The sequence below is a fragment of the Drosophila teissieri genome, chromosome 2L, assembly GCF_016746235.2.
Source record: "Drosophila teissieri strain GT53w chromosome 2L, Prin_Dtei_1.1, whole genome shotgun sequence".
Classification (NCBI taxonomy): domain Eukaryota; kingdom Metazoa; phylum Arthropoda; class Insecta; order Diptera; family Drosophilidae; genus Drosophila; species Drosophila teissieri.
The window spans coordinates 22799962-22827660 of NC_053029.1; the positions used below are offsets into that span (position 1 = coordinate 22799962).

At 37.3% G+C, this 27699-nt stretch overlaps 1 protein-coding gene across 4 annotated transcripts; it reads left to right on the forward strand.

Annotated features, from left to right (window-relative positions):
- The first annotated feature begins 2742 nt into the window (after positions 1-2742).
- LOC122619715 lies at positions 2743-22664 on the forward strand. Of its 4 annotated transcripts, XM_043796820.1 has the most exons (9): positions 2744-4703; positions 6072-6179; positions 9426-9521; positions 18385-18561; positions 18613-18930; positions 18995-19192; positions 20741-21184; positions 21518-21597; positions 22552-22579. In XM_043796820.1, the coding sequence occupies exons 1-9, from the start codon at positions 3015-3017 to the stop codon at positions 22556-22558; spliced, it is 3117 nt and encodes a 1038-aa protein (XP_043652755.1). In that variant the 5' UTR covers positions 2744-3014; the 3' UTR covers positions 22559-22579. The 4 variants fall into 4 exon arrangements, with proteins under 4 accessions (XP_043652770.1, XP_043652762.1, XP_043652755.1 ...); XM_043796811.1 differs by lacking the exon at positions 21518-21597 and having other exon boundaries at positions 22552-22664; XM_043796835.1 differs by lacking the exons at positions 18995-19192; positions 20741-21184; positions 21518-21597; positions 22552-22579 and having other exon boundaries at positions 2743-4703; positions 18385-18436; positions 18505-18561; positions 18613-18653.
- The last annotated feature ends 5035 nt before the right edge of the window (positions 22665-27699 follow it).

Sequence of the window (27699 nt, forward strand, 5' to 3'; positions counted from 1 at the left end):
TCTTCTATACCTGATAGTGTGTCACCAGTATTAATTGTTACCGGTGTATCAAATATAGTTGGGACTGTTAGCTTGAGGCTATGTCTGCGTTTAGCAGTTAACAAGTTCTCTCGAAGCCTGTTTAGAAGTTTAGATGCCTGGGTCAGATGTTCCCTAGTCAAGAACCCTTTATTTTGGTTTAATTATAGGCTTGCCTCATTAAGGAATTCTACCAATATTACTGCGTGTCTGTTAAGAGTTCCTTCTTGTATATTTCTATTTTGACTCACGCATTTATACGACTTTTCAAATGTCGTTATACCCGTTACTCGTAGAGTAAAAGGGTATACTAGATTCGTTGAAAAGTATGTAACAGGCAGAAGGAAGCGTTTCCGACCAGATAAAGTATATATATTCTTGATCAGGATCAGTAGCCGAGTCGATTTGGCCATGTCCGTCTGTCTGTTCAATGAATCTAGTATACCCTTTTACTCTATGAGTAACGGGTATAAAAATATTATAACATTTTTTAGAGCTGTGGGTCGTATTTGGCAGATTTTAGTTCCTTTAATTTCCGAGATTTAGTCACATTCGGTTATTGGTCCTAAACCAGAATATTGATACCTTATAGGATCGCAAAAGCTTCCTTTATCATGTTACATACTTCTTAGCAAATCATGTACATACATATGCCATATTAGTTAACGAGTAACGTGTATTAATATAATTTTTTATAATAAATGTTCAGTTTCAAAGTAACGCAACGAAACTGAAGTAATTAAATATATTTAAATGGTTTCCAAAGTCATAATTTAAAGTTTGCACATCATAAAAATAGGCAAATTAAAGCTTATACGATATAGAATACATATGGTATATATAGTACAATAATAAATTATATTACGGCTAACATACAGTTCAATCTCGGCCTCGAGCAAAAACTGGCTAAGAAAGCCAATAAGTTGTATCAAACTTCCGGAACACTCAGTAAAGTTTCTTGCTCCTATCAGAGCTGTAAAACCAAACAGCTTGCGTGTAATTAAGCGTGCATTCCATATCTTAAACACCATGATGGTACACAAAACTAAAACTAAACAAGAGAGAACGCTATAGTCGAGTTCCCCGACTATCTGATACCCGTTACTCAGCTAGTGGAAGTGCGAAGGCGAGTCTTCAACACTGACAGTTTTTTTCGGTTTAAGGGCGTTAGAGTGGGCGTGGCAAAAAGTTTTTTGGCAAATCGATAGAAATTTACAAGTCAAATACAAAAATGAAAAAATATCAAAACATTTTTCAAAATTGTGGGCGTGGCAGTTTTTGGCGGTTTGTGGGCGTTAGAGTGGGAGTGGCAACAAGTTTTTTGGCAAATCGATAGAAATTTACAAGACTAATACAAAAATGAAAAAATATCAAAACATTTTTCAAAAGTGTGGGCGTGGCAGTTTTATGCGGTTTGTGGGCGTTAGAGTGGGCGTGGCAACATGAATCAAAAAACTTGCGCTGCGTCTATTTCTCTGGAGTCCGTATGTTTAATCTCAACTTTCTAGCTTTTGTAGTTCCTGAGATCTCGACGTTCATACGGACAGACGGACAGACGGACGGACAGACGGACGGACAGACGGACATGGCCAGATCGACTCGGCTACTGATCCTGATCAAGAATATATATACTTTATATGGTCGGAAACGCTTCCTTCTGCCTGTTACATACTTTTCAACGAATCTAGTATACCCTTTTACTCTACGAGTAACGGGTATAAACATAAATAACTACGTACTTTTACTGATGGGTTATCACTAAAACAATCATTTTGTGCATAATCAACAGACTTTTTAGTTTTACAACTAAAAATCATAATATGTACTATCACAACAATTATCATATTTATTTTAGAGATAGAGTAATCGATGTCGCTAAGACCGCAAGTTTTTGGCTTTGTGATCATTACGGGAAGTGGTGAATTGTGGAAATGCAGAGAAATACGATTAGTACGCATAGTGCCACGTATGCTTAAACTTGAAACTTTAAACCCTTTCTTAGTTAAAATCGCTGAACACATATGTAAAGCTGCGAAAAAAAAAATATTTCTATAATTGTATTGTATTGAAATCCAATTTATTCTTAAGCATATCGTAATCAAAGCAAACTATTAAATTTTTTTTTTTATTGTATTTTAGTTTTATAATAATAATCAAATTTATCTGTCACCAAAAATTGGAAATTTGGTTATACCCTTGCATGCGATTTTAAAAGTTGTGTTACAAGAATGCAAGGCAGACTATTTACTGAGCTATAATATAAATAATTAATTAACTACATTTTAAACTCATGTATTCCTTATTTAAAGAAATCCTCATACAAATTTATTTGTTCTCAATTCATACCTTTTTTTTCGGAAAATCAAAATAAAATTCTTAAGTAAAAATTAGTTACTACAGAAACAATTTCACCTAAAAACCAAAAAAAAATTCCCTCGAAAAGTGTAGAATGAACATCATATTTTGAAATTAAGTTTTGAAAATTACGAATTCTAACCATTAAAATACACTTTCGTTTAACGTTTGCTGAAAATTAATACCCTACCGTGCTAACATCCAACGAAATTGGGTCTTTTTAAAAACGAACTCTCTCTTTTCTAACCATCTATCCAGATAAGCGGTTTAGAGAACAGACCGGACTGTAACAGTAATTTCTAACAGCGCGTTTAAACCTCTTAGTTTCATCAAATCAAACAACTTTATTGAGACCGCAACCTCTGTTACTTGCTTTCGCAGCAACAGTGTGATTTGATCTTTTGATGTATCAACTACGTTGCGTCGCAGTCGGAATGTTTTTAGACTCAAGGGCAAGTGCCGGGCTTAAACAAAAGAAACCGTTTTTGATTTTGTTAAATAAATGTGCAAATAAACCTAGCTTGTCTATTTAACAAAAACAAGGGCACCCGATTTGTAAAAATGTTACAACAAAATAATTAGTACAGGTATAACGCCAGGTGGAAAACACTTTTCGTTTGTCACAAACCATTTGAGAAAAAATGTCTGTTCCCAAGTGGCAAATGTATCTCAGAGAGATGGAAGAAGATTTAGACTCGCGTAACAGTGCCTATCTACCCAAAATGGAACTGCTTCAGACCAATTATATACACCAAAGCAAGAACGCTGTTATGTACAGGTCGAGCGAGCGTCGAAGTAAAAATACTCGTTTTATAGGCAACCGCCGGGCACTAAGAAACATTTCTCAAGCCGAGCATAGCTATAAAACCGGTCGAAGTCTCTGCCCGAATACCGCTAAGACTGAACCAAAAGTTCAATCTTTGCGACTGGTCTTGACAAAAAGTCAAGAAAATGAGTATATACCAATGCTTAAGGCGCAGGACGCTTTTACAAAATCCTCCTGCGTTTGCCACAATCTAACCAATCTAACCGACACAGAGGCTGGTGCTAATTATAATAGTGGTAATCAGGTCTATAGCTTGAAAGGCCAGTGTGACTATTCGAATTTTCTGACTGCGGCTGGTGGAATTCAATCGCGAGCAGACCGCATCGCACGCATTGAGACCAGCACCCATCTAAAACCAGAGGCCCAAAATCTTAGGCCCGTAACGGAACTTAACGAAACCCGCTTCGATCAACATGCACCAGACTGGATTTTTAAGAACACAAAAATTGGGGACACCAGTAGCAGCAGTAAATTAAGAGCTTTTAACTCCGATTCGCCTCCCGAAGAATATAAAGGCTATGTTCTCCAACAGACTACAAAGTTAGATCGTGCGTATATAAAGAATCAGCGACCGGTAATAACCACTGAGAGCAAGATGTCTATGAAAGAAGCAGAACTTTTTCAGACCAATTATAGCGATATAAAGTACGACTACAATACTTGTTCAAATACCCAAGGCCTACATCAGAATAAAGCAGTACACAATAAAGATTCTTGTAACCAGCAATGCAAACCTTTTCACAACGCGGATTCTGATTATTACGATAATATTCAAAAACTTAAATTGATTAAGGAAAATGAAAGAAAAATAAGGGACAATGGGGACCCAAACGATTTGCAGAACTTTTTAAAGAAGAATTTAATTAAGGCTACAACCAATGAATTGCTTAGAGCTGCCGCACAAAACACAAAAAATTGTAACATTGACTTAGAGCGCAAATTAATTGATCTGAATATGAGAGAAGAGGATAACAAATCCAATGACAGCGTAAACTCTTACAATAACGATCCGTATCTAGTATCCATGACCAAGAGAAATTCTTTTAAGTTTATCAGATCATATAATAAAGATTGTAAAACTATTTTTCCTACTGAAGAACGCAGCGACCTAAAAGAATTTAGGAAGATCATAAGGCCACAATCAAGTGACTTATTATCAAGCGCATCTGTTTCATTGTCTAGTTGCTTAAACCAAGTTTCCGTGTGCGATTCCGAAGAAGATTGCTGCGAATGTAATGAATACCAATGTATCGGAACTCCGACTAACGACCTTTCCAAGGATTGCCTAAATGCAGTGGAAGGTGTTTTTTGGAACACGGCTTATGACGATTTTCAAGAAAACCTATCATCAAGCTGTTGCTGCAGCGCGTCTTTTTGTAATAGTGATGGTTGCTCATACTTTGATGAAAGCTTAAGCATTGACATAAAATCTGAAAACGTTCAGAGCCTACACGAGAGCGACGTAGATGAAAAACTTTCACGGAAAACAATTTTTTTGGTAAAGGTGAGTCTTATAAATCTGTAAAGCAACTTTGCAAAGTAATGTACGAAGTACAAAGTGTTGTACGAACAAACCAAAAACACGCCATAAATGAAATCTTTTCGATATTTAAACTTTATAAACAATTTTGCATAATGGGAGTGTAAATTAGTTTTGGTGAATGAAAAAGACACTGAACTCTGAATTTCTAGATAAGTGTGCTAAGATAATTTATTTAAATGTTTCATACAACAAGTTCATTTTTATTGTTTAACATTATTAGGAAAACGAAATTGGCGTCATAAGAAGAGAAACTTTAATTACGCACTCTGTTGCTGTTTATTTGCGTTTTAATTGCAGTCTCAGTCATTCCAACATAAGTTGTGATGAGTATACCATTTGTTTTTGTTTTGCGGGCTAATAACATTTTTTTCAGCATTGCAATGGGAAATTGAAATTAAATAAAAGAAGAAAGGGAGCTTCGGAAAGCCGAAGCTTATATACTCTTAAAGTTTAGATATTAAGATAAGAGAGGGCACAATTTATGACTGAAAACAACGAAACTGGGTTTTCTTGCCTATTATTAGAAAAGTTTATAATTAAAACCATCGAGTCTACCATTTCATGTTAATATTATGTTTAATAAATTTTCTGAACTTTTCTATGGCATTTATATAACATTGTCGTCCGATTTTTATTAAATTAAATACGAAATAATATTTTGCAAAAAAACTTGTGTATGCCGAATAAAAACACTTTATGATGAAAACGACAAAGCTATGAATTATTTTCCATTAATTAGCTAGTTTGTATGTCCATATGAACGTTGGGATCTCAGCAACTATAATCATGTAGATGTGCAAGTTACGCCTACAAACCTCCCTAATTCGTCACGCCTACACTTTCAAAAAATGTTTTAATTCGGTTTTCATCTGTATTTGTATTGTCAACAACAAGCCGCATACATTTTTGGAATGCCATTTTTTTTACTATTTTTTAAAATTTGAAAATTTTCTTTCTGAGTAACAGGTATCAAAAGCCTATCTACTTGGCACCCATCCGTTCATTTTCACGCATACAAGCCTGCCAAAAAAAAATGCCCATTCTAACCCCCACAAACATCAATTTTGAAATTTTCCATTTCTACCGATATTCCAGAAAATGTAGAAATACTCGGGTAACTCGATTACAGCAATATTTATATTTATTTATGCCAAAAGAATTTTAAAAATGTCTCCCTCGCACTCCCACTATCTGAGAAACGGGCATCTGATAGTCAAGGAACTCGAATATAGTGTTCTTTCTTGTTTAAAATATTATATATAATTAAATATATAATATATTACTATAAGCTTGATTTTCTTTGAGTTTAATTTTTATTTTATTTTGCAGGGTAAGGATATCCATGATTTAACACAAGGAAGCAGAGGTGGCCCCACACATTTGAACGACACTTTAAACCATCTTCCAAAATCCAGTGAAATATTTAAAAATCCACAGGTAATTAATAAGTACATTATTGATGCGAATTAGCTCAGTTAGGGAGAGGGCAAATAAAGCAAACGTCTATATTTGTTAAGTTGCACTTAAAACTACCCGCGGGATTCAGTCTTACATATCAGATGTGTATTTGTGTTGGCCTTAATTTTGCATTGCAGCATAAATAGGCAAAACAAAAATAAAAACAAAAAAATTATAAACACTTCTCAAAAAAATATTAAAACATTTTCCAAAATTGGGGGCTGGCAGTTTTTGGCGGTTTGTGGGCGTTATGTCTTTGGAACATGCATGATTTTGAAAACGACTTGAAATTTCCCACTTTTTATTTAATTTTTGTACACGTTACTTCTCGAGTACAAGAGAGTAAACTAGATTCGTTTAAAAGTATTTAACAGGCAGAAGAAAGCGTTTCCGACCATATAAAAAATATATATTCCTGATCAGGATCAATAGCCGAGTCGATCTGGCCATGTCCGTTTGTCCGTCCGTCTGTCCGTCCGTATGAACGTCGAGATCTCAGGAACTATAAAAGCTAGAAGATGGATTTTATATGATGATTGATATGATGATACAGATTTTAGATACATACTTGGTCAATTCATAAGTCCCCGGCCTACCGCAGTAAAAAATATTTTTAAATTAAATAAGCCCAAACCTTAAAAAATCATAAATTTGTCAGTTGTGGGTTCATTAGTATGTGAGGTATAGCATTTTGAGTGAGAAATTGTGGAGAAAATGGATAAACTAGAATTTCGCGTGTTGATAAAATAGTGCTTTTTGAAGGGGAAAAACAACAACTTGGCTTGATAATGAGCTTTCGGACACTGCCCTAGGAAAATCAACCATCAAGGACACCAATCCTTGTTTAGACGTGGTGAAATGAGCACCGGGACAGGGAACGCAGTGGACGCTCAAAAGAGGTTGTTATTGAAGAAAAAAAATTCACAAAATGATATTAGATGACGAGTTGATGACTCGAAGCAGTGTTTGAAGATATTCAAGCGTGATAAGCACGAGTTTTTTTTGTAGATATGTGAAAATGGATGAAACATGGCTCCATCATTTCACTCCGAAGTCCAATCGACAATCATCCGAGTGAACTGCACACGATGAAACCGCCCCAAAGCGAGCAAAAACCTAACAGTCGGCTGGCAAGGCTGTGGCGTCTGTATTTTGGGATGCGCGTGGAATAATTTTCATTGATTACATTGAAAAAAGAAGAACCAGCAACTGTTGTTATTGGTATGGAGTTATTAGACCGTTTGAAGGACGAAACCGCCAAAAAAAGGACTCATTTTAAAAAAAGATAGTGCTGTTTCACAAAGACAATGCACCGTGTCGTGTCACAAGTATGTGAAAACGATGGCAAAAATTCATGAATTGGGCTTCAAATTGCTTCCGCATCCACCGTATAATACACCCAGCGACAAATTCTGTTCTCAGATCTTAAAAGCAATGCTCGCTGGGAAGAAAATTTCGTCAAATAAAGAGATGATCACCGAAACTGAGGTCTATCGTATTAAAAAATGGTATCGATATACTGGAGGGTCGTATTAACCTTCAAGGGAACTATGTTAAATAAAACAAAAACAATTTTGCCAAAAAATAGAAGAGCTCTAGAGCGCTCCCTCCCTGCCTCTGGCTTTTGAATGAAAATTCAAAAGAGCCCGGAGACAGCTCTAGAGCCAAAACACTTCGTGCAAAAAAATCGTATCGCGTTACGCATCTTGATGTGATTCTAGCAGTAGGGAAGTGAGCAGAAAGGGCCTCAGATATCCCGTCTGAAGAATATTTATATTGAACGTTAGGGGTTTGCAATTGGGAAAATGGACTAGTCAGGACACAACAGGTCGTGTGGTGTTTCACAAAATACCTTTAAGAATTTTAGATAGGCGAAATTGTCTGCAAGACAACTGCCTAATTATTAGATAAATTTCATTAACAAATTTAAAAAACAAGAGAGAACGCTCTAGTCGAGTTCCCCGACTATCTGATATCGATAGAAATTTACCAGACTAATAAAATAATAAAAAAATATCAAAACATTTTTGAAAAGTGTGGACGTGGTATTTTTTTGGCGGTTTTTGGGCGTTGGAGTGGGCGTGGCAAAACCTTTTTTTGTAAATCGATAAAAATTTACAAAAGTGAAAAAATTTCAAAATATTTTAAAAAGTTCGGGCGTGGCAGTTTTGGCCGGTTTTTGAGCGATAGAGTGGGCCTGGCAACATGAATCGATAAATTGGCGCTGCTTCTATGTCACTGGAGTCTGCATGCTGAGTCTCTTCTAGCTTTTATAGTTCCAGAGATCTCGACATTCATATCCATTTTCTTTACGATAACAAAAGTAGCTTTATTCAAAAATTCCAAAAATGTATACAAGTGCATTTTAAAAGATAGGTCTTACTAAAAATTGTATGGATTTAATTTACAAATATTTTTTACTATGGTAGGCCGGGGACTTATCAATTAACGTAGTATTAAGAAAAGCCAGAATTAATAAGCTAGAAAAAGGAAACAAACGTACATAAGACCCCACCAAGTAAATCGAAATTAAGCAATAATGTTTGAGTTGAGGCCCTTTTTAAAATCGCAATATATCTAAACTGCAATAGCTGCCAACTCCAATACGATAAGTAGTGTTATGCAAATTTATAGTTCTCTATGGCAAACTAAATGGCTGTAGGTGTTTTAAATGTCAGAATAGTTGACATCATTGTGATCCCATGACATGCCACAGGCCGCTACGAAACTTTCAACGCTGCACTGAATATCAAAGTTGATCAAAATGGAAAAAAAAATAATTGTGCGAGGACAAATAAATGGCAGATTCTTTACCTTTGAAAAAGGCCAAAAACACTAAAGCGGATCTAACGAGATAGACAAGCGGAAAACTGGCATTTCAATAGGGAGATCCTTGAAACCGTCAAAGAATCTAAACTCCTTAGATTCACTGGCCCAAAATGTAAAAAAGGGGATAAAAAAGGGATTTCCAAAGGCTTGTAGATTCAAAATGTAATTAGAAACAGCACGTGGAAGCAGTTGCTCAGTAGAAAAATGTAGAAAGTCCTGCAACGTATAAGGCACAAAACCTAATCATCCACAGTGCTCTATCTAGTAACTAGTGTCGCCAGGAATTTACATCTTAAACAATGGGCGAACGGCAAACTTGCCATGCCAAGAAATAAGTTCAATACTTTTAGAGTACATATGTATTAATTATCATTTTTTTTAAATTATATTTTTTAGGATACAGAACTGCAACGACACAGACGCGGTCATGTTTTAAAGGAACTTTTTGAAACGGAGAAAATCTACGTTAATGAAATAGCGTCAATCTTGAAGGTAGGAAACATTATAGTGGTTGAAAACGTACATAAAGTAAAACAGAAGAGAAAACGCTGGATGTTAAAGTGGGCGTGGCAAAAAGTATGTCTGCAAATCGATAGAAATTTACAAAACTTTTAAAAAAATGCAAATTTACCAAACATTTTTCAAAAGTGTGGGCGTGGCAGCTTTGGGCGGTTTGTGGGCGTTAGGGTGGGCAAAATGGATCAACAAAATTGCGCTGCGTCTATGTTTTTGGAAACTGTATGCTTTATCGCAACTCTTTAGTTTCTGAGATCTCGACGTTCATACGGACAGACAGACGGACAGCCCCCGCTTATTTCTATGTTGTATGGTTGTTCCGGCTAGTTCTCTTTTCATTTTATGGTATAATAGTTGAACCTGTGGTGCAGTCAGTACCTAGCCTCATAATAATTAGCTACGATATATATTTCAGTTAAGTTGATTCTCAAACAATGATGTTCATAGGAGGATGGACTCCAGACTGGTTAATCAGAAAAAAGGAGATAACCGTGGTTGGTGCCGTAGAGAAAGATGTGTGCAGGGGTTTGTCCTGTGGTATCAGGTTTAGTCTTAGTTAAGTATTGTTTCTATTTGGTTTAGTTTTGTTTCGTCGTCGTCGAATGTTTTGATAATGCGAAACTTTTCATGAATTGTTTTTTGTAGTCTTTCTATGTCCGCCACACAGTTGTTGTGTTAAGCTGCAAATCGATTTCCTCACTGTACAGCCATCGCTTGAGGGCCACACTGGCCGTCTTTGTCCGCCTTTGATAACTTCGGCTTGTCTTTAATAACTTCGGCTTGTCTAGCCGGTTGAATATGCGCTTAGGCGCATTTTCGCATTCTATTCAGTCTTTTGTTTTTATTTCTTCTAAAGTGGCAAACTTCGAATAAATTTCCATGCAACTAACGTAATGTTTGCCTTCGGATGAGTAAATGTCGATCATGAATTTTTCGCGGCAATGTTCTGGTTTGGGTGTGGCTTTCATGAGCATGTCTGTGTTACGGTGTTTTTGCCAGATTACAAATATTGCATTTATTTATTATTTTCTGGATAAGTAGCTGGCTATTAGGGAAATAAAAAGTCTCCCCGAAAAGTTAAGTAGTTCTCTGTATGCCTGGATGTTGAAGTCTTTCGAGCAGCCAAGAAACCAAGAAAATTCTGCATAACTTGTAATGTTTTTTAACCAAAACGTGCTGCGTAAAATGGTTGTATATTTGGTGTTTATCGTTGGTTCGTGTGCAGCCTGAATGATTGCGAAATCTGCGTCAGTGGTGTAGTTCCTTTCGTGTTTATTAAGCATTCGGCTAAAATAACTATGGGGATGTCGCTCTTCTGAGAGTACTGCAATCAAACCGACATTACTTGCGTCTGTAGTTAATGTAAATTTCTTTGAAAAGTCGGGTACTTTAAGAATCGGGTCCTCTGATAGTATATATATTTTAATTTGTTGATTGCCAAGTTATATTCTGCGCTGGTAATGTAAATTTTCGTGCTCTTTTCTAAACACTTCGTCATGGGTCTGCCGATGTCTGCAAAGTTTGAAATGAACTTACGGTAGTATTCTGCCAGGGATGTCGAGAACATAATTATGTCGTCCAAAATGTGTAGTGTACTTTTTTTTTTTCGCGCGAGTCCCACGGCCACACCTCCCGCCCAACTGACCGAGGGGCGCTGCCGTGTATCGAACGGCTCGAATCGGACAAGGACAAGGACAAGGAAATATATATGTATATATAATACTAGTAAAATTTAAGAATTTGTTAAATACGTTAGTATTGATTGTTTTAAAACCGGCAGAGAGTCAGAATTAGAGATATTAGGATAGAATCTATTATATTCAGAACATTATACTCTGTAGGGATTATGCAACTCATAGTTAGATCTACATTGATTTAAAATTAGGGGTGCGTAAATTCAGGTGAATCAGCTTGGAACAGAGAAGTTTAGCCGACTAACCAAGTCGGGACTATCAACTTCACCACGAATAAAATTGAAAATAAAGACTGTTCCAAGCATCGTTCTACGGTTATCTAGGCAAGGTAAGTTAATTAACATTAGTCTACTGGAATAAGGAGGTAATATAAGGTTTGCATCCCAATTAAGGTGCCGTAAGGCAAAAAGTTAGAAGTTCTTTTGAACCGATTCAATGCGGTCCGAGTAAACTTCATATTGTGGACTCCACACAGGTTATCTATACTCAAGAATCGAACGGACTGGAGATATGAACAAGGTTTTGGATCAAATTCCTTTGACCACCGTTTTAGAAAACCAAGCATACCCCTGGCCTTATTGACAATAGACGAAATGTGGTCTGAAAACTTAAGTTTAGGGTCCAGAAGAACACCAAGATCATCAACCCATGTTATTCTGCCCAAAAAGCACCCATTTAGAGTTTAAGTCGCGTGTATTGAGTTGACACGACAAAAGGTCATAACTTTACACTTCGAGACATTTAAGTTTAATACGTTATCACGGCACCATGTTTGAAAGCTTGTAAGTCCAAATGGCAATAAATGTCCTTATACTGCAGGCAAAGTTGAATGCTTTATTATTAAGGGAAGGTCGTTAATAAATAAGGTAAAAAGGTGCGGACCTAGGTGGCTTCCTTGTGGGACACCTGATGTGACTCGGACAATACAAAAAAGAGAATTTTTAAATAGGACCCGTTGCGTCCTGCCATTCAGATAACTTAGAATCCAATTTAGGAGATCAACAGACAAACCTAATAAATCAAGTTTCCTTACTAAAAGTGAATAATAACAGAGTCGAATGCTTTAGATTATTTTTACAGCCCTGTACTACGAAGGAGGTTAGCTCCAGAAGGTTAGTAGTTGTTGATTTGCGTTTCGTGAACCCATGTGAACCAGGTGATATAATTGACCTACAAAGGTGCTGCAAATGATTAGTGATAACGTCTTCAAAAAGCTTAGGGATAGCCGACAATTTGGAGATTCCTCTATAATTGCTTGCATCCGATTTGCTACCTTTTTTATGGAGAGGGATCGCAAAGGACTCCTTCCATATATGGGGGAACTGTGAAGATTACAGAGATAAGTTAAACAGTTTCAGTAGAGGCTTGTACAAGATTCCGCTCAGAATCTAAGCACACAGCCAGGAATTCCGTCGGGACCTGGCGAATAGACAGGCTTAACACGCTGAAGATCATAAAGGAGTAAGCTTTCGTTTAGAGTGGGACAAAATATTAAATCGACGAAATATTATATTATTAATTAACGAAATTATAAAACAGTTTGGGATCCTGTGCGAACTGGAACTTACAACGGTTTAAATAGTTCTTAAATTACTGAGCATTAAGCACGGTAAACTTTAAATATAGACTGAGAACTGGTATTTTTAAATGCTGTATAAAGTCCGGACTTAACATTTCTTAGATGTGTCAACTCTTTATTAAACCAATGAGGTTTGTTAGAGATGGACAGATAGTACATCGGAGATAGCACAAGAGTTAAAAAATGATTTAATTGCAGTATAAACAAGAGAGAACGCTATAGTCGAGTTCCCCGACTATCTGATACCCGTTACTCAGCTGTCAACACTGACAGTTGTTGGCGGTTTGTGGGCGTTCGAGTGGGCGTGGCAAACATTAGGCAAGGTAAGTTAATTAACATTAGTCTACTGGAATAAGGAGGTAATATAAGGTTTGCATCCCAATTAAGGTGCCGTAAGGCAAAAAGTTAGAAGTTCTTTTGAACCGATTCAATGCGGTCCGAGTAAACTTCATATTGTGGACTCCACACAGGTTATCTATACTCAAGAATCGAACGGACTGGAGATATGAACAAGATTTTGGATCAAATTCCTTTGACCACCGTTTTAGAAAACCAAGCATACCCCTGGCCTTATTGACAATAGACGAAATGTGGTCTGAAAACTTAAGTTTAGGGTCCAGAAGAACACCAAGATCATCAACCCATGTTATTCTGCCCAAAAAGCACCCATTTAGAGTTTAAGTCGCGTGTATTGAGTTGACACGACAAAAGGTCATAACTTTACACTTCGAGACATTTAAGTTTAATACGTTATCACGGCACCATGTTTGAAAGCTTGTAAGTCCAAATGGCAATAAATGTCCTTATACTGCAGGCAAAGTTGAATGCTTTATTATTAAGGGAAGGTCGTTAATAAATAAGGTAAAAAGGTGCGGACCTAGGTGGCTCCCTTGTGGGACACCTGATGTGACTCGGACAATACAAAAAAGAGAATTTTTAAATAGGACCCGTTGCGTCCTGCCATTCAGATAACTTAGAATCCAATTTAGGAGATCAACAGACAAACCTAATAAATCAAGTTTCCTTACTAAAAGTGAATAATAACAGAGTCGAATGCTTTAGATTATTTTTACAGCCCTGTACTACGAAGGAGGTTAGCTCCAGAAGGTTAGTAGTTGTTGATTTGCGTTTCGTGAACCCATGTGAACCAGGTGATATAATTGACCTACAAAGGTGCTGCAAATGATTAGTGATAACGTCTTCAAAAAGCTTAGGGATAGCCGACAATTTGGAGATTCCTCTATAATTGCTTGCATCCGATTTGCTACCTTTTTTATGGAGAGGGATCGCAAAGGACTCCTTCCATATATGGGGGAACTGTGAAGATTACAGAGATAAGTTAAACAGTTTCAGTAGAGGCTTGTACAAGATTCCGCTCAGAATCTAAGCACACAGCCAGGAATTCCGTCGGGACCTGGCGAATAGACAGGCTTAACACGCTGAAGATCATAAAGGAGTAAGCTTTCGTTTAGAGTGGGACAAAATATTAAATCGACGAAATATTATATTATTAATTAACGAAATTATAAAACAGTTTGGGATCCTGTGCGAACTGGAACTTACAACGGTTTAAATAGTTCTTAAATTACTGAGCATTAAGCACGGTAAACTTTAAATATAGACTGAGAACTGGTATTTTTAAATGCTGTATAAAGTCCGGACTTAACATTTCTTAGATGTGTCAACTCTTTATTAAACCAATGAGGTTTGTTAGAGATGGACAGATAGTACATCGGAGATAGCACAAGAGTTAAAAAATGATTTAATTGCAGTATAAACAAGAGAGAACGCTATAGTCGAGTTCCCCGACTATCTGATACCCGTTACTCAGCTGTCAACACTGACAGTTGTTGGCGGTTTGTGGGCGTTCGAGTGGGCGTGGCAAACATTTTTTTGGCAAATCAATAGAAAATTTCAAGACTAATTAAAAAATGACAAAATATCAAAACATTTTTTAAAAATGTGGGAGTGGCAGCTTTGTTAAAGTTAAAGTGGGCGTGGCAAAAAGTTTTTTGGCAAATCGATAGAAATTTACAAGACTAATACAAAAATGAAAAAATATCAAAACACTTTTAAAAAATGTGGGCGTGGCAGTTTTGGGCGGTTTGTGGGCGTTAGAGTGGACGTGGCAGCATGAATCGACAAACTTGCGCTGCTTCTATGTCTCTGGAGTCTGTATGCTTAATCTGAACTTTCTAGCTTTTGTAGTTCCTGAGATCTCGACGTTCATACGGACGGACAGACGGACGGACAGACGGACGGACAGACGGACGGACAGACGGACATGGCCAGATCGATTCGGCTATTGATCCTGATCAAGAATATATATACTTTATAGGGTCGGAAACGCTTCCTTCTGCCTGTTACATACTTTTCAACGAATCTAGTATACTCTTTTACTCTACGAGTAACGGGTATAAAAATATTTATGGCATCCGCCATTATGTTGCAAGAATAAGGATAGGACCAATTAAAGTCAGATATAAAATTATTCAGCCTCAGAAAGTTTGCCGGAAACAATGAATTCGTTTGGTTGACTTATCTGGCCTCTCTTTTATTTTGGTACCTGTGTCGATTGTCACCTCGAAAGTTGAATGATAGGGATCTTCTGGTTGACTAAGAGGTGCTACTCTAGTCAGAAACACACTTTCAGGAATTCAGGCATAGATCCAATAAGCGACAAAGAGAATTTCGAATATAATTGACTTGCGACAACGACATGTCGAGCATGCCGTCAATAAAGTCATGCTGTGCTAGAGGCAGTCTCCACGCTTAGAACTTTGGATTTTGTGTGGGAGAGCGAGAGAGCTGGTACACCGTGCAGTTAAGTACAAAAACAACACCAAAAAGCACTACGGACAACGCACGAAAGAGAGAGTAAACAAAATACAAAGACAGAAAGAAAACAGATTGAATTAATTTATTTAAATAATGCACAAATCACAAGAGTTTCACTCGCGAAGCGAACGGAACTTTAACTAGTACAGTGTACGAAATCGAATTATTAACGACTTTATACCACCGCTGGATTTGGCAAAAAGAAATATAAATTCGGAGCGCAGAAAAAAACACGACTGTTCGCTTTGAAGTTAGAAGCAAATGTCAAATATGTTTTGGGATTTCTTGTTAACTGTCCGGTATCAATAGATCATATTAAATTATTTTATTTGCATTTAATTTTTATATATTGGGGTTTTTCAAGGCTTGTGGCTGAATAGCTGAAAGCTTGTTCGACATTGGTTGTCATTGTATGTCTCGTCTGTATTGATCTGTTGTGACAGTTGTGTTGTTTGTAAACTTTGTTTTCGTCAGTTTGATAGTTATACTCCGGATAATAGTACGTATGGTCGTAAGTTTGATAGTAAAAACGGTCATAAGGAAAAAGCAATAAGTTATATCTCTTGATATAACGATTCATCCATACATAACCATAATTTTTCAAAAAGGGATTCTTTACTGGATTTAATTAGTCTTAAATATAGAGTTTTTCTTTAAGGCTTTCTTCTATGTAATTCAAGCTTACTGGTAAGTGTTTGTCTGCGGTTTTCTACTTCCTCCAGGAATGCTGCCGTACACTGCCTCTGAGTGGGGTCTTCCGAAATTTTCACAAAAGAACGTGGTTAGCGGTCTGGGGCTCATAGTTGAGTACCAATTGCCTTCGAAGCTGGGGCCAGGTGGCCATGTCGTTGGCCCCAATGCAACGCATAACGTGTCCCCTAGTGCTGTGTTTAAAATGCCCAAATAAAGGGCCAGTATGTAGTCAATTCGGCTCACAAAGGTGTATAGCGTGTCCGTATCACCGTTGAATATCCCCACATTGCCAATCTAGTAGACAACTTGGGTCATCTTGCTATCCTCCAGGGGTGGCACGTTTGTCATTTTGCTGATGCTCGTGAGAGAGGAGAGCTTATTAGATCTTGGTTTACTTTCCAGCTGTTTGCATGGCGAATAGCTTGACATGAAAAAATCCATAGTCAGGGATTCCCACGTTGGAATTAAATTTTTGAAGGTTGTGTGTTCCACATGTCGCGAATATGAGCCTTAGATTTATCCGACAGTTCACGAGACATTGAAAGGGAACTACTCTCCACTGCTCTAAGCCCCGGAATCTCAGTAAAGTGTGCCCAAAGAACAAAACGACGATTAGCTAAAATTTGTTTGTAACAAATTCAGTGCTATAGCATAGTTTCCATCCTCGGACTTTGTTCAACTCTCTCAGACATAAATATCTTAATATTCGTTAGGTCGGGATTGTGAAAAAATGCCGTCTTTAAAGGTTAAGTCGGGTTTTGGTCTTGAGCGGCGCTACTTTCGACTTTAAAATAAACAACGATATTTTATAAACTTCGGCAGTTTTTCTACGAATATAGACGCAAGCTTCTTAAGTTCTCATGGATTCGTCGGCAAAGGCATGTAACTGTACCGGTGACATCAGGTCGGTATGCACGAACCGAGGAATACATACATGTATCTCGTCCAGTTGAGAAAGAGTGCTTTTTAGCAAATTTCAAGATGTTTCCAAATGCATAGGAATCGACTCTTATTAAGCCAAAGTTCCTGCAATAGAATCTTTTCTTTAATCACAATGGGAGTTAATAAACCGAAGGGTCAAACAGCTTCGATTTCAGTGTTAGTATGATTCGTTTTGTCGTTCGGAGACCCATGACAGAAGTGTCATTTTAGAACTTGAAGGCATCTTCGCTAGACAACCACGAAATTCTTAACGCCTTAGTTGACTTTGAATCCGAGAAGAACTTCAGACTTAATTGTCTTTTGCTCCTCTACGCTTGCAGCACCAGTTAACATGTCATCGACGTAAAAATCGGATCCAATTACGTCGGCAGCTCTAGGGAATTAAAATCTTGCAGATTCTCTTAACTGTTTTAAACACCGAAAAGCCAGAAATGGGGTTGGTCCAGTACTATATGTGACGGTGTTAAGCTTTTATAATCTCAAGGATTCAGAGGGGTCGATACATTGACATACTTGACAAACGACGATTAGGAAATCAGTTTTCTAATAAATCCAATATTACTGTATAGTTACCATCCGACCACCAGTTGATGGTATTCAATGTAGTGTACCTCAGACATAATCGTAGATGCAGTAGTTTTCTATGTTGCCAATCTAGGGAGCTCTATAAGGGCAGCGGCTTTGCACTATGTCGGAGTGATGCTAATGATGGCCACAATCATACAGAGATATGATGTCGGCAAAGGTTGAGCGGGAATGCCTTTGCGGGGCGCGCTTTGCCATCTCCCCCGAACTGACGATTCAAAAATGTCATTAAATTTCAACGGAAAGTACTTTTAATGTTCACTGCATTTAATTTTTTGTTTAATGTTTCAGGCAATTGTATGTTGCGATTTAATCAAGTTTCAAGCTTGCTCTGACAGTGACAAGCAAGTTATAGAGACATAGACGCAGCGCAAGTTTGTTTACTGATGCTGCCACGCTCACGCTAAAGGTTTGCACCAAATCAATGCATTAACATTTTTTTTTCTAGATTTATATTAATCATAGTTCATATATGTTACAATATATTAAAATTACAAATGATTTTTAGGGCTACTATGATCGCTTAAATTCTGACGAAAGAGCTCCTGCCAGTCTGCAAGGTAAAGCAAATGTGCTCTTTGGGAACCTTCATGAGCTCTACTCATTTCATAATGATGTTTTTCTTAAGGATCTTGAAAACTGTATATCAGTCACTGAACGCGTCGCACTATGCTTTGTTGAAAGGGTATGATAATTTAAATTATGCAACGACTTTTTAAATCAGTTTCTTTTACAGCGCGACACATTTTATCAGTTATACTCATTTTATTGTCAAAATATCCAACGCTCAGAGAAATTGCGTGAAACCTTAGTGGATACTCATATGTTTTTTCAAGAATGTCAAATAAGACTTGGGCATAAACTTCCTCTGGCTGCATATTTGCTTAAGCCAGTTCAAAGAATCACAAAATACCAGCTTCTTTTAAAGGACTTGCTGCTCTTCACTGACAATGATAGCTGCAGATATGAACTTAAAAATGCATTGGACTGTATGTTAATTGTTTTGAAGTGCGTAAACGATTCGATGCACCAAATTTCAATAACAGGGTTTCCGGTAGGTACTAATTTTCCCAAAAAATAATAGATCATTAATCGGACATTAATTGCGATTTTTAAAGAGTGATTTAGCACAACAGGGTGAGCTTTTGATGCAAGACTCATTCCAGGTATGGATACAGTCTAAAAAGGACATTCGTCTTCGAATGAAGCCAAAACGGCGACATATCTTTTTATATCAAAAGTCTTTGCTGCTTTGTAAGCAAACTTCAAAACCGGAATATAACAAAAGCAGCTATCAATTTAAGGGCGATGTTAAGGTGAGTCATATTAAACCAATTTATTTATCAGATTTTTAAATGTAGTTTTTTAATTCATTTGTATGGGAGGCAAAGCGGCATATCGATTTTATTTGAATTTTATTGGAGACGGTATAATAATTTGGCAGAGTTTTGCAAAATAGTCCATCTGACCGTATATCCGTTTGTTGCTTTGCAACGAATGACAGAGCTTACGTAAGCAAATTAAATTTATACAATAAATAAATAAATTAATACAATAGCCGAGTTCCTTTACACTGGGATACCCGCTTATCAGCTAGTGGAACAACCAATACACTCTATATGGTTGGAAACATGTCATTTTGCTAGTTACATACGTTTAATTGAATATAGTATAGTCTGTTGTCTCAACAAAAGAATTTTCTTCTACATATCTCTACATATCTCTAATGTTGTTGTACATCCTCATGGTCTTCTAAACCCAGACTGCTTAGGTCCTGCAACTTTAAAATAAATCAACACAGAACAATATTTATATTTATAACTTTATTAGTCGGAATTTTTTCTGCCGTTTTAATATTATATTTTAATCTGTTTGGCGCAGGTGTCCTTGGCATGATCAGCGAACGCAAGATTTTCCTGCTACTTAGGAAAGCTCACGCGTTGTCCATTTTTCTCTTGATTTTGCTTGTTGCGTTCATTGTCGAGGCGGCTAAGCTTGCCACCACCTCTCCAGGTTGGTTCAGAGCGTGATTTGGGGCCTCCAGAATCCGTGCCCCTGCCGTGGAATTATCCACGGGTGGATTTCCAATTAAGTGGTTGCCATTTGAAGTAGTACTGTTTTAAACCGACATTCCTTTTTTGTTTTAATAGGCGCCTTATTGATTTAATATTATGGTGAATGACTCGTTGAAGTGTAAACATTGTTTATTTTGGTTCGTCTTTGTTTCGTTTATTCGTTGTTATTGGACGCAGAAAACATGAACATCGGACATTTAGAACCGCAATATAGCTTGCGACCAGTATTGCACTATTTATTGTTGCTTAATTACCCTTCAACATTTTAATAAAAATGTTTTTTTCGCGGGGTTCCTACGGCCATTTGGAAATGTAAATGAAAAACAATAAAAAAATATTTTTTAAATGTATGGGATTGACAGTTTTGAGCGGTTTTTAGGCGTTAGAAGTGGAGTATCCAAAATAATGTTGGTATACCGATGGTCGGTTTGTAGACGTTTAAATGGGAGTGAAAAACATTTTTTTTTTAGCAAATCGATAGAAATTTATAACAATAATAAAATATTAAATGCAGAAAACTATCAGCATAAAGTCCTTAAATATGTTAAAATCCTCCATTTTGAAATTGTGGTCCGACATAAAAGGTCCGGTAAAAGATAGATAACTTATTAAAAAAAATTATAATAATAAAAGGATTTTGTATGTATACAATATTACGGGTGGTGCTTATGCAAAATTTTGTAGTAACTCTAAATTGTATATTTCTGAAAATTTAATACGACCAATAATGAAATAATATGTTTTTAAATATGTAAGAAATTTATTTCCAAACATGGTTTTACATTGTAGATGTCTCAAGTTGGATTAACTGAGTCCGTAAACGGTGATGCAAAACGATTTGAAGTTTGGCTTAAAGGACGCCAGGAAGTTTACACGTTGCAAGCACCGACAATCGGTGTAAAGCAGATGTGGGTTGCCGAAATTAAAAGGGTGTTATTGAACCAACTCGAGAAGCTCAAAGGCGTTCAAATAGCGAAGTACAACCTAAGACATCAAAGTCTATGGCAGACAACTTATATCGAACCCCCCAACTTTACCCGTTGTCCATCCAAGCGCAATAAAATCTTACAACACCCTTTTAATTTTTCAAATCGGAAATCGAGTAGCAGAAGCGATAAATCGTGCTTTTCAGATAAAAATATTGTAAATGGACTATCGGTTAAGGAGCAACATGAAAATAGCAGTTGGAGCTCAGATTGTTCAGACTTTGATGAAGGTGAAACAAGTAACCCGGTAAGTAATGCAAGGTAATACTTATATTTAACTCAAAACAAATTCTAACTTCTTAGTTCATTTTGCCATGTCCGTAAGATATCTATTAAAACCGTTTTACGATCCAGTTCAAGCTGTGCCCGAAGCGGTTATATAATTTTGTTGAGTCTAAGCGTAAAACCATTTCTTTCCCTTCCTGATTAGTTCTTGAAAATACAGCGTTATCATTAGTTCAAGCAATAGCCGATCTTTTTACCCAGTTTTTAATCTTTGTTACCTCATTCTATAAACATTTTTTGCGCTATATCTAAGTCGAATTTCTTATTCTGATCCACCTTCCTCTTCACAAAAAAGGTAGCAATTTGGATGCAAGCAATCCTAGAGGTATCCCCATTTGCCTTAATTCTTCACAAAAGCAGAAATCAACTGAGCGAGTGAGTACCGAAGTTTCCCAGTTACGTAATAAATCAGAGCTCAGTAACGACAGCACGTGCAGAAAAAGAATTGGAAAAAAGTCAGTTTTGAGAACAATAATTTAGGGAAAAAGAGAATTTGAAGAGAGGGAACGTGGAGAGAACGAGGTTAGAGAGACCGAGACAGCACGGTTTGCCCGAGACGGAAGGAGGTCAGAGAGCAAAGGCACAAAGCTATACCTTGGAACTTGATGCTGCCACGCTCACACTTTTGATATATTTATACCCGTTACTCGTAGAGTAAAAGGTATCGATTCGTTGAAAAATATGTATCTGACAGAAGGAAGTGTTTCCGACAATATAAAGTATATATTTTCTTGATCAGGATCAATAGCCGAGTCGATCTGGCCATGTCCGTCTGTGCGTCCGTCTGTCCGTTCGTATGAATGCTGAGATCTCAGGAACTACAAAAGCTAGAAAGTTGAAATTAAGCATACAGACTTCAGAGACATAGACATAGTTTGTTGAGCCACGCCCACTCTAACGCCCACAAACCAAAACAATTTTTTTCATTTTTTTAGTGGTCTGGTAAATTTCTATCAATTTGCACAACATTTTTTTGCCACGCCCATTCTAACGCCCACAAACCGCCCAAAGCTGTCACGTCTACACTCTTGAAAAGTGTGTTGATATTTTTTCACATTCTTGTTAGTCTTGTAAATATCTCTCGACTTTTACCACGCTATAAAAAAACTGTTTTGGCAATAGGTCGAACCTTTCCATGGTTGATCTAAGAAAACATAGCACCCACATTTAAAGTTTGTTAAAATATATGAAAAGCCTTTGTCATCGAGATGAATTGAAATCTTCCTTGATTAATACTCTCTTTTCTCATTTCGTATCCATTTTATTAGCTGCCAATAAAACCTTTGGATGCTATAAAAATTAAACATTTTATTTGGATAATGTTTACAGGTACTGATGCAGAAGACTGGACCACAGAAACATTTATGGAACCGATCAAGTATTCATCAAGGATTTATTAAAAACGAATACATTTTAAATAGAAAGACTGTAAAAAATTAAAACCATAAAGTCTAAATTTGTGTTTGTATTTACTTAAGCGAAAACATTACATCGGCAATTCAAAGCATGCCAATATAAAGTTCCCAAACACATTAAATATTCTTATTTTAGTTGATCAGCTGAAATTGTCGCATTTATTATTTTTACTGTATTCCCGCTGCGTATATTTATATATATACATATATAATTCGTAACTGGGGAAGATAGACATTTCAGACGCCTTCGAAATTACTTTTTATGGAGTAATTATTGTTGTATCTCCTAATATTGCTGTGCATCCTGCAAGTAGTTGTATAATGCCTTGATTGGGCAGTCTTATGCTGTTCGTTGCATCTTATATTAGCTGTTGTATTCCGAAACAGTCTAAATAGCCAACGGTTGGATCCACTTATCTCTTTGATGAACGAATTGCCTTGAAATTCCACCATTTCGCATGAGTGTGCCTTGCTTGGTTTCAATGGAGATATTTCGCAAGAGTGATCATTCGCGTTTTTTCATGCCCAATTACTTTCGCAAAGCCATGTTGTCGAATCCTCTTGTGTGCATTGGCTAATTTCCATTTCAGACATTAGGTGATATGCGTTTATGTCTGTATTGAACGCAAAAAATGTAGAATTCAATTTCGGAATAAGCTTTGTTCCTTTTGTCCACAGTAGTATTGGGATTACTTCAAAGAGATCCGTTTCCTGATTGTTGTATATCGGCAATTTTGCTTCAATGAATAGGACATTAATCTTCAACATAGCTTGGTGCTGTATCAGTTTATAGATCAGTGATAATTGTATAACTGAATTTCCGCCCGATAGCATTTGTTTTTGTCCTAATTTTTGCTTAACTTTTTCGAGCTCCTCCAGCATTTTGTTAGGCGCAATTAGTGTAGGATAAATTCTTCCTTCGCTAATGTCCGTTATCATTGAGATCGCTGTTGCTTGTAGGCTTTCTGCCTCTTCAATCCAGTTTCGCACTTGATTTGATTACATAAGGAATTTAATTGACTCCTAATATACCATAAAGTGCTCCTTCATGGTTTCTGCAATAATATTGACTTGTTGGGTCAGTTTTCCCAAATTCCGGTTTGCTTCTATCGTAGTTGCTTACTAATTCTTCCGTGGCATTGATAACCGAGGTCTGATTGTCAACATATTCCATTAGATGTTTTTCGTTTTTTATGATAGTTTGCATATTTTCCTGTATTCTATTTGCATTTCCGATAACAAAGAACAGTATAAACCTTTTCTTTCGGTTGGTACGGTGCCGTAGTATTTTGTCTTTTTCTTTTAGTTGTCAATTTTTGTCCGTATTGTCGTGCCGAAGAAATCGCAGTGGTCCTTGAAGTCTCCCATTTTTTTGCAAACCAGGCGGGATTTTTCCAGGAAGTCCTCTGATTGTTTTATGTCATCAAAATAGGCTTGCATGTCATAATAAAACAATAATTGCCAACTGGATGTAGCGACTTCAATTTTATCAATTTGGTTCACCATAACTGCAGCTTTTGGGTCGATGTCGTAAATTTTCCCAAGATCTTTTGGAATTAACTGACGCAGTTGTAGCTTGCAACATCAATAAACAGCATAGTACAGTGGCTATGCTTCCAGTGCCATTCCTTTTGCCTTTTGGAACTCGCTGCCTAAGCTTCCTGTCCTTGCGTAGCTGCATTGACTCCGTTATAGATTGCGTTGCAGCTCCAGCTGGTTTTGCATCGCTAACAGGAAGTTGACAGATCTTGTTTAGCGATCTTTTTACTTCCCCATCGCTTGTTTTACCCGTGACTACCCGGACTTTATCATCTTGTGCTTTAGTCGTACTAATGATTCTTCCCATTGGCCATCTTGCAGAGTGAGTGTTCTCATGTTTTATAAGAACCAGCTGTCCCTCCTTCAGATTTGGCTTTACTTGGCGCCATTTGGTTCGCTGTTGCAATGACACCAGATACTGCTCTTTCCATTTCTTCCAAAAATCACCTCTGATGCGTTGAATAAGCTTCCATCTATCCAAAGAGCTGATTGTCTTACTTTCGTCAAAATGTTCAGGAGCTTCAATTAGAGGTCTAACTCATTATTGTTTTTAATGGCAGCTACAAATTCTTTGCCCATTTGCATAAGCCTTGCCATTGCCTGTTTGCGAGAGTCCCCCAGCTTTACCTCTTGGTGGAATGGAATTGATGACAGCTGTTTCTTGGAATTTTCTCTCGCATTCTGCATTGTCTGTAATCGTCTCATCGGCTTCGTCTTCCAATTCCCAAAAGCGTTCCAGGTCCTTTAGATTTATTGTTGTAGTGGCACTTATAATTTTTTGCTTTGCTACTCGAGTTATATTTCCGGACAAAATCCATCCAAATCTGGTTTTTTGTCCCAAGATTCCATTCACGGTTTTTTTTCTCCATCATAAACAGGGGAAATAGATCCACACCTATTACCATGTCAATTCTGCTTGGCTCGTTGAATCGTGGATCTGCTAGCCTGTTGTTAATACCAATATCAAAATTTTTGCTGCGAAGGGCTCTATGGAGTGTTGGTAAAACCAATGCTTCCGTTGATGCTTTGAAGCTGCTTGGAATTTTTGGTTTGATCGTCAGGTGGACACTATTTTTTTAATAATTGAGTAGTCTGGGAGATACCTTCGACCTCTATAGTACTCCTTACTCTGGGAATCCTTAATATTTGTGCTGTTTTTCACTAAAACAACAGCTGTAGCCAATAGTGTCTCTTGGCCTTGCTTAAGGCTATTGCTGTTGATACTGCGTTTTGTGTCTTCATGAAGAAGGCGGTTGTGTCCTTTGGAGCATCGATTGCATGTAATTTCCTTTCTGCAGTCGATAGCATTATGCTTTCCAAAGCATCTAAAGCACATGCTGTTTTTTTTAACGAATTCTTTTCTTTTTTCGATTGATTGTGCTCTGAATTTGAAACACTTTATCATATCGTGGCCATCCTTAGAGCAAAAGGCACACGATCTAACTTGCATTTTTTTTGTAGCAAGCTGAGCGGTATTTTTGGGATTGGCATTTACTGAGTTGTATTGTTGCTCACTAAACTTCAGTACATCTTGTAAGGACAGTATAGCTCTTGCCTTTTTAACATGCTGTTCATAAAGCTGAAAGGCTTCTGGCGAACATTTCCGCAGCAGAATTTCTGCTAAAATTACGTCAGCAGAGCTTCCTATTTTTCCTTTTTGCTTTATGATGAATATGCTCTCGGTCGCAGTATCCACAAACTTCCCTAAATTTTTCTCATCATGGGGCAGAAAGCACTCCAGTTCCATTAATTTGTTGAAGTGTTGGGAGAATATTTGTCTACTATTCTAATAGCGTTTGCAGATAAGCTCCCACGCTGCTGCATAGCTAGCCGCTGATCCCGTTATCAAATGGCTAACCACCATTTGAGCTTCTCCTTTTAAGCAGGCTCTTAAATATCCCAGCTTGCTTGTGTTGCTGAGATCCTTTCTGCTGTCTATTAGTTCAGAGAACAGCTCGTAAAATGTTGGCCATTCTTTCGCATTTCCATTGAACGTTGGTAGGTCCACTTTTAGGAGTTCTGGCACGTCGTAGTTGGAACTTTTGAACTGTTCCAACTTCCTCTGAAGTACCATCTCTAGTGCGGCAACATCAGATTGCAGAATGTCTGCCTCATCTTGATCAATGGCAGTTCTGTCATACTTGTTTTCAAGCAGTTTAAGTGTGTCCGTCACGTTGGACCAATGACTTTTCATCATTGGCAGCTGCTTGACTAGTTCAATCTCACTTGAACTATCCAGGGTTTCTTAGATTAGGCGTATCTGTTGCCTCACCCTGTCCGCTCTTCTGTCCACGAGTTAAACCAGAATATCAACTGGACTGGAGCTCCGATCTGATGCGGTATCAGATAATTTGTATCCACTTGCTATTTTTATCTCTTCAAGTGTTTCTACCTTTAATTGCGACTCCTTGTAGGCCTTGACAGCATCCATAGTTTTAATAAATATCTTATCATTAAAATATTGATGATCGCCAACTCCCAATTTTACCAGTGCATTGTTGTTAGTAGTAAATTGGTCTACCAATGCTTCTATTGCTGGTGTCCTTGATGGCTTGCAGTATTTTGTTCTGCAGCTCTCCTTGGTCTTGCATCAATATCACAGATTTTTTCGACCACATCTTGGGAAAACAATCACTGTGACTTGTGCTTTCTGCTTGTATTCTTTGGCGTGATCCGTTGGAGGATTTTTTGATTGGTCGCCCAGTTGACCTAGCTGTGCCTCGACTCACAGCTGATTGATCAGCCAAGGAAAAGTAAGAGCACAATGTTTCACCTTATAGTCCTAGTACTTTAAGGCGTGGTCTTTTATTCTGTGTTTTTTACCACTGGTGGGGGAAACAACAGAATCTCTCGAATAACCTTGCTCTTTTTACTTTAAAGCGCTGGTTTTTTTCTTCTGTGTTTCTTACCACTGGTGGGGGAAAACAACAGAATTTCTCGAAGGACCAAAATGTTCACACTATAAACTAATGCGTACACTTAATGAGTTCAATTCGGGTGTTTGAATCTAACTGACTCGCTACTGCGAGGGCATCGCCTTTTATTCATTCTTACATAGGTTCTTATCATCTAATTATATAATGCAGCGCTTGTAAGACGCTGCAGTCTGCGTTGGTCAATGCAGCTGAGATTTATCTTAAATCTATGTTTGTGGCCTATGACCGCGCTAATCACCTCCCGCGTGATCATATCTCTTGACACTTCGGCAATAGACCACTGCAATCGTACTTATCTGTAGTTGCCACGTATGCTGTCCCGAGACATGTTTATTGCAGCCCTTAAATAGAACATATTTATATGTAGTTTGTCTATTTATCATGTCTAAACACATGTTTAGACAACTACATTTTTGAAAAGAAAATCTTAGTTCCACTGCCCTTTTGTTTACATTATTTCGGGAACAAGATCGATTGGGATATTGATGGTATTCAATACAAAGTGGATTGTTTTCATTGCGTGCACACTTTGCATATTTATATCCGTTACTCGTAGAGTAAAAGGCTATATTCGGTGGGAAAAATAC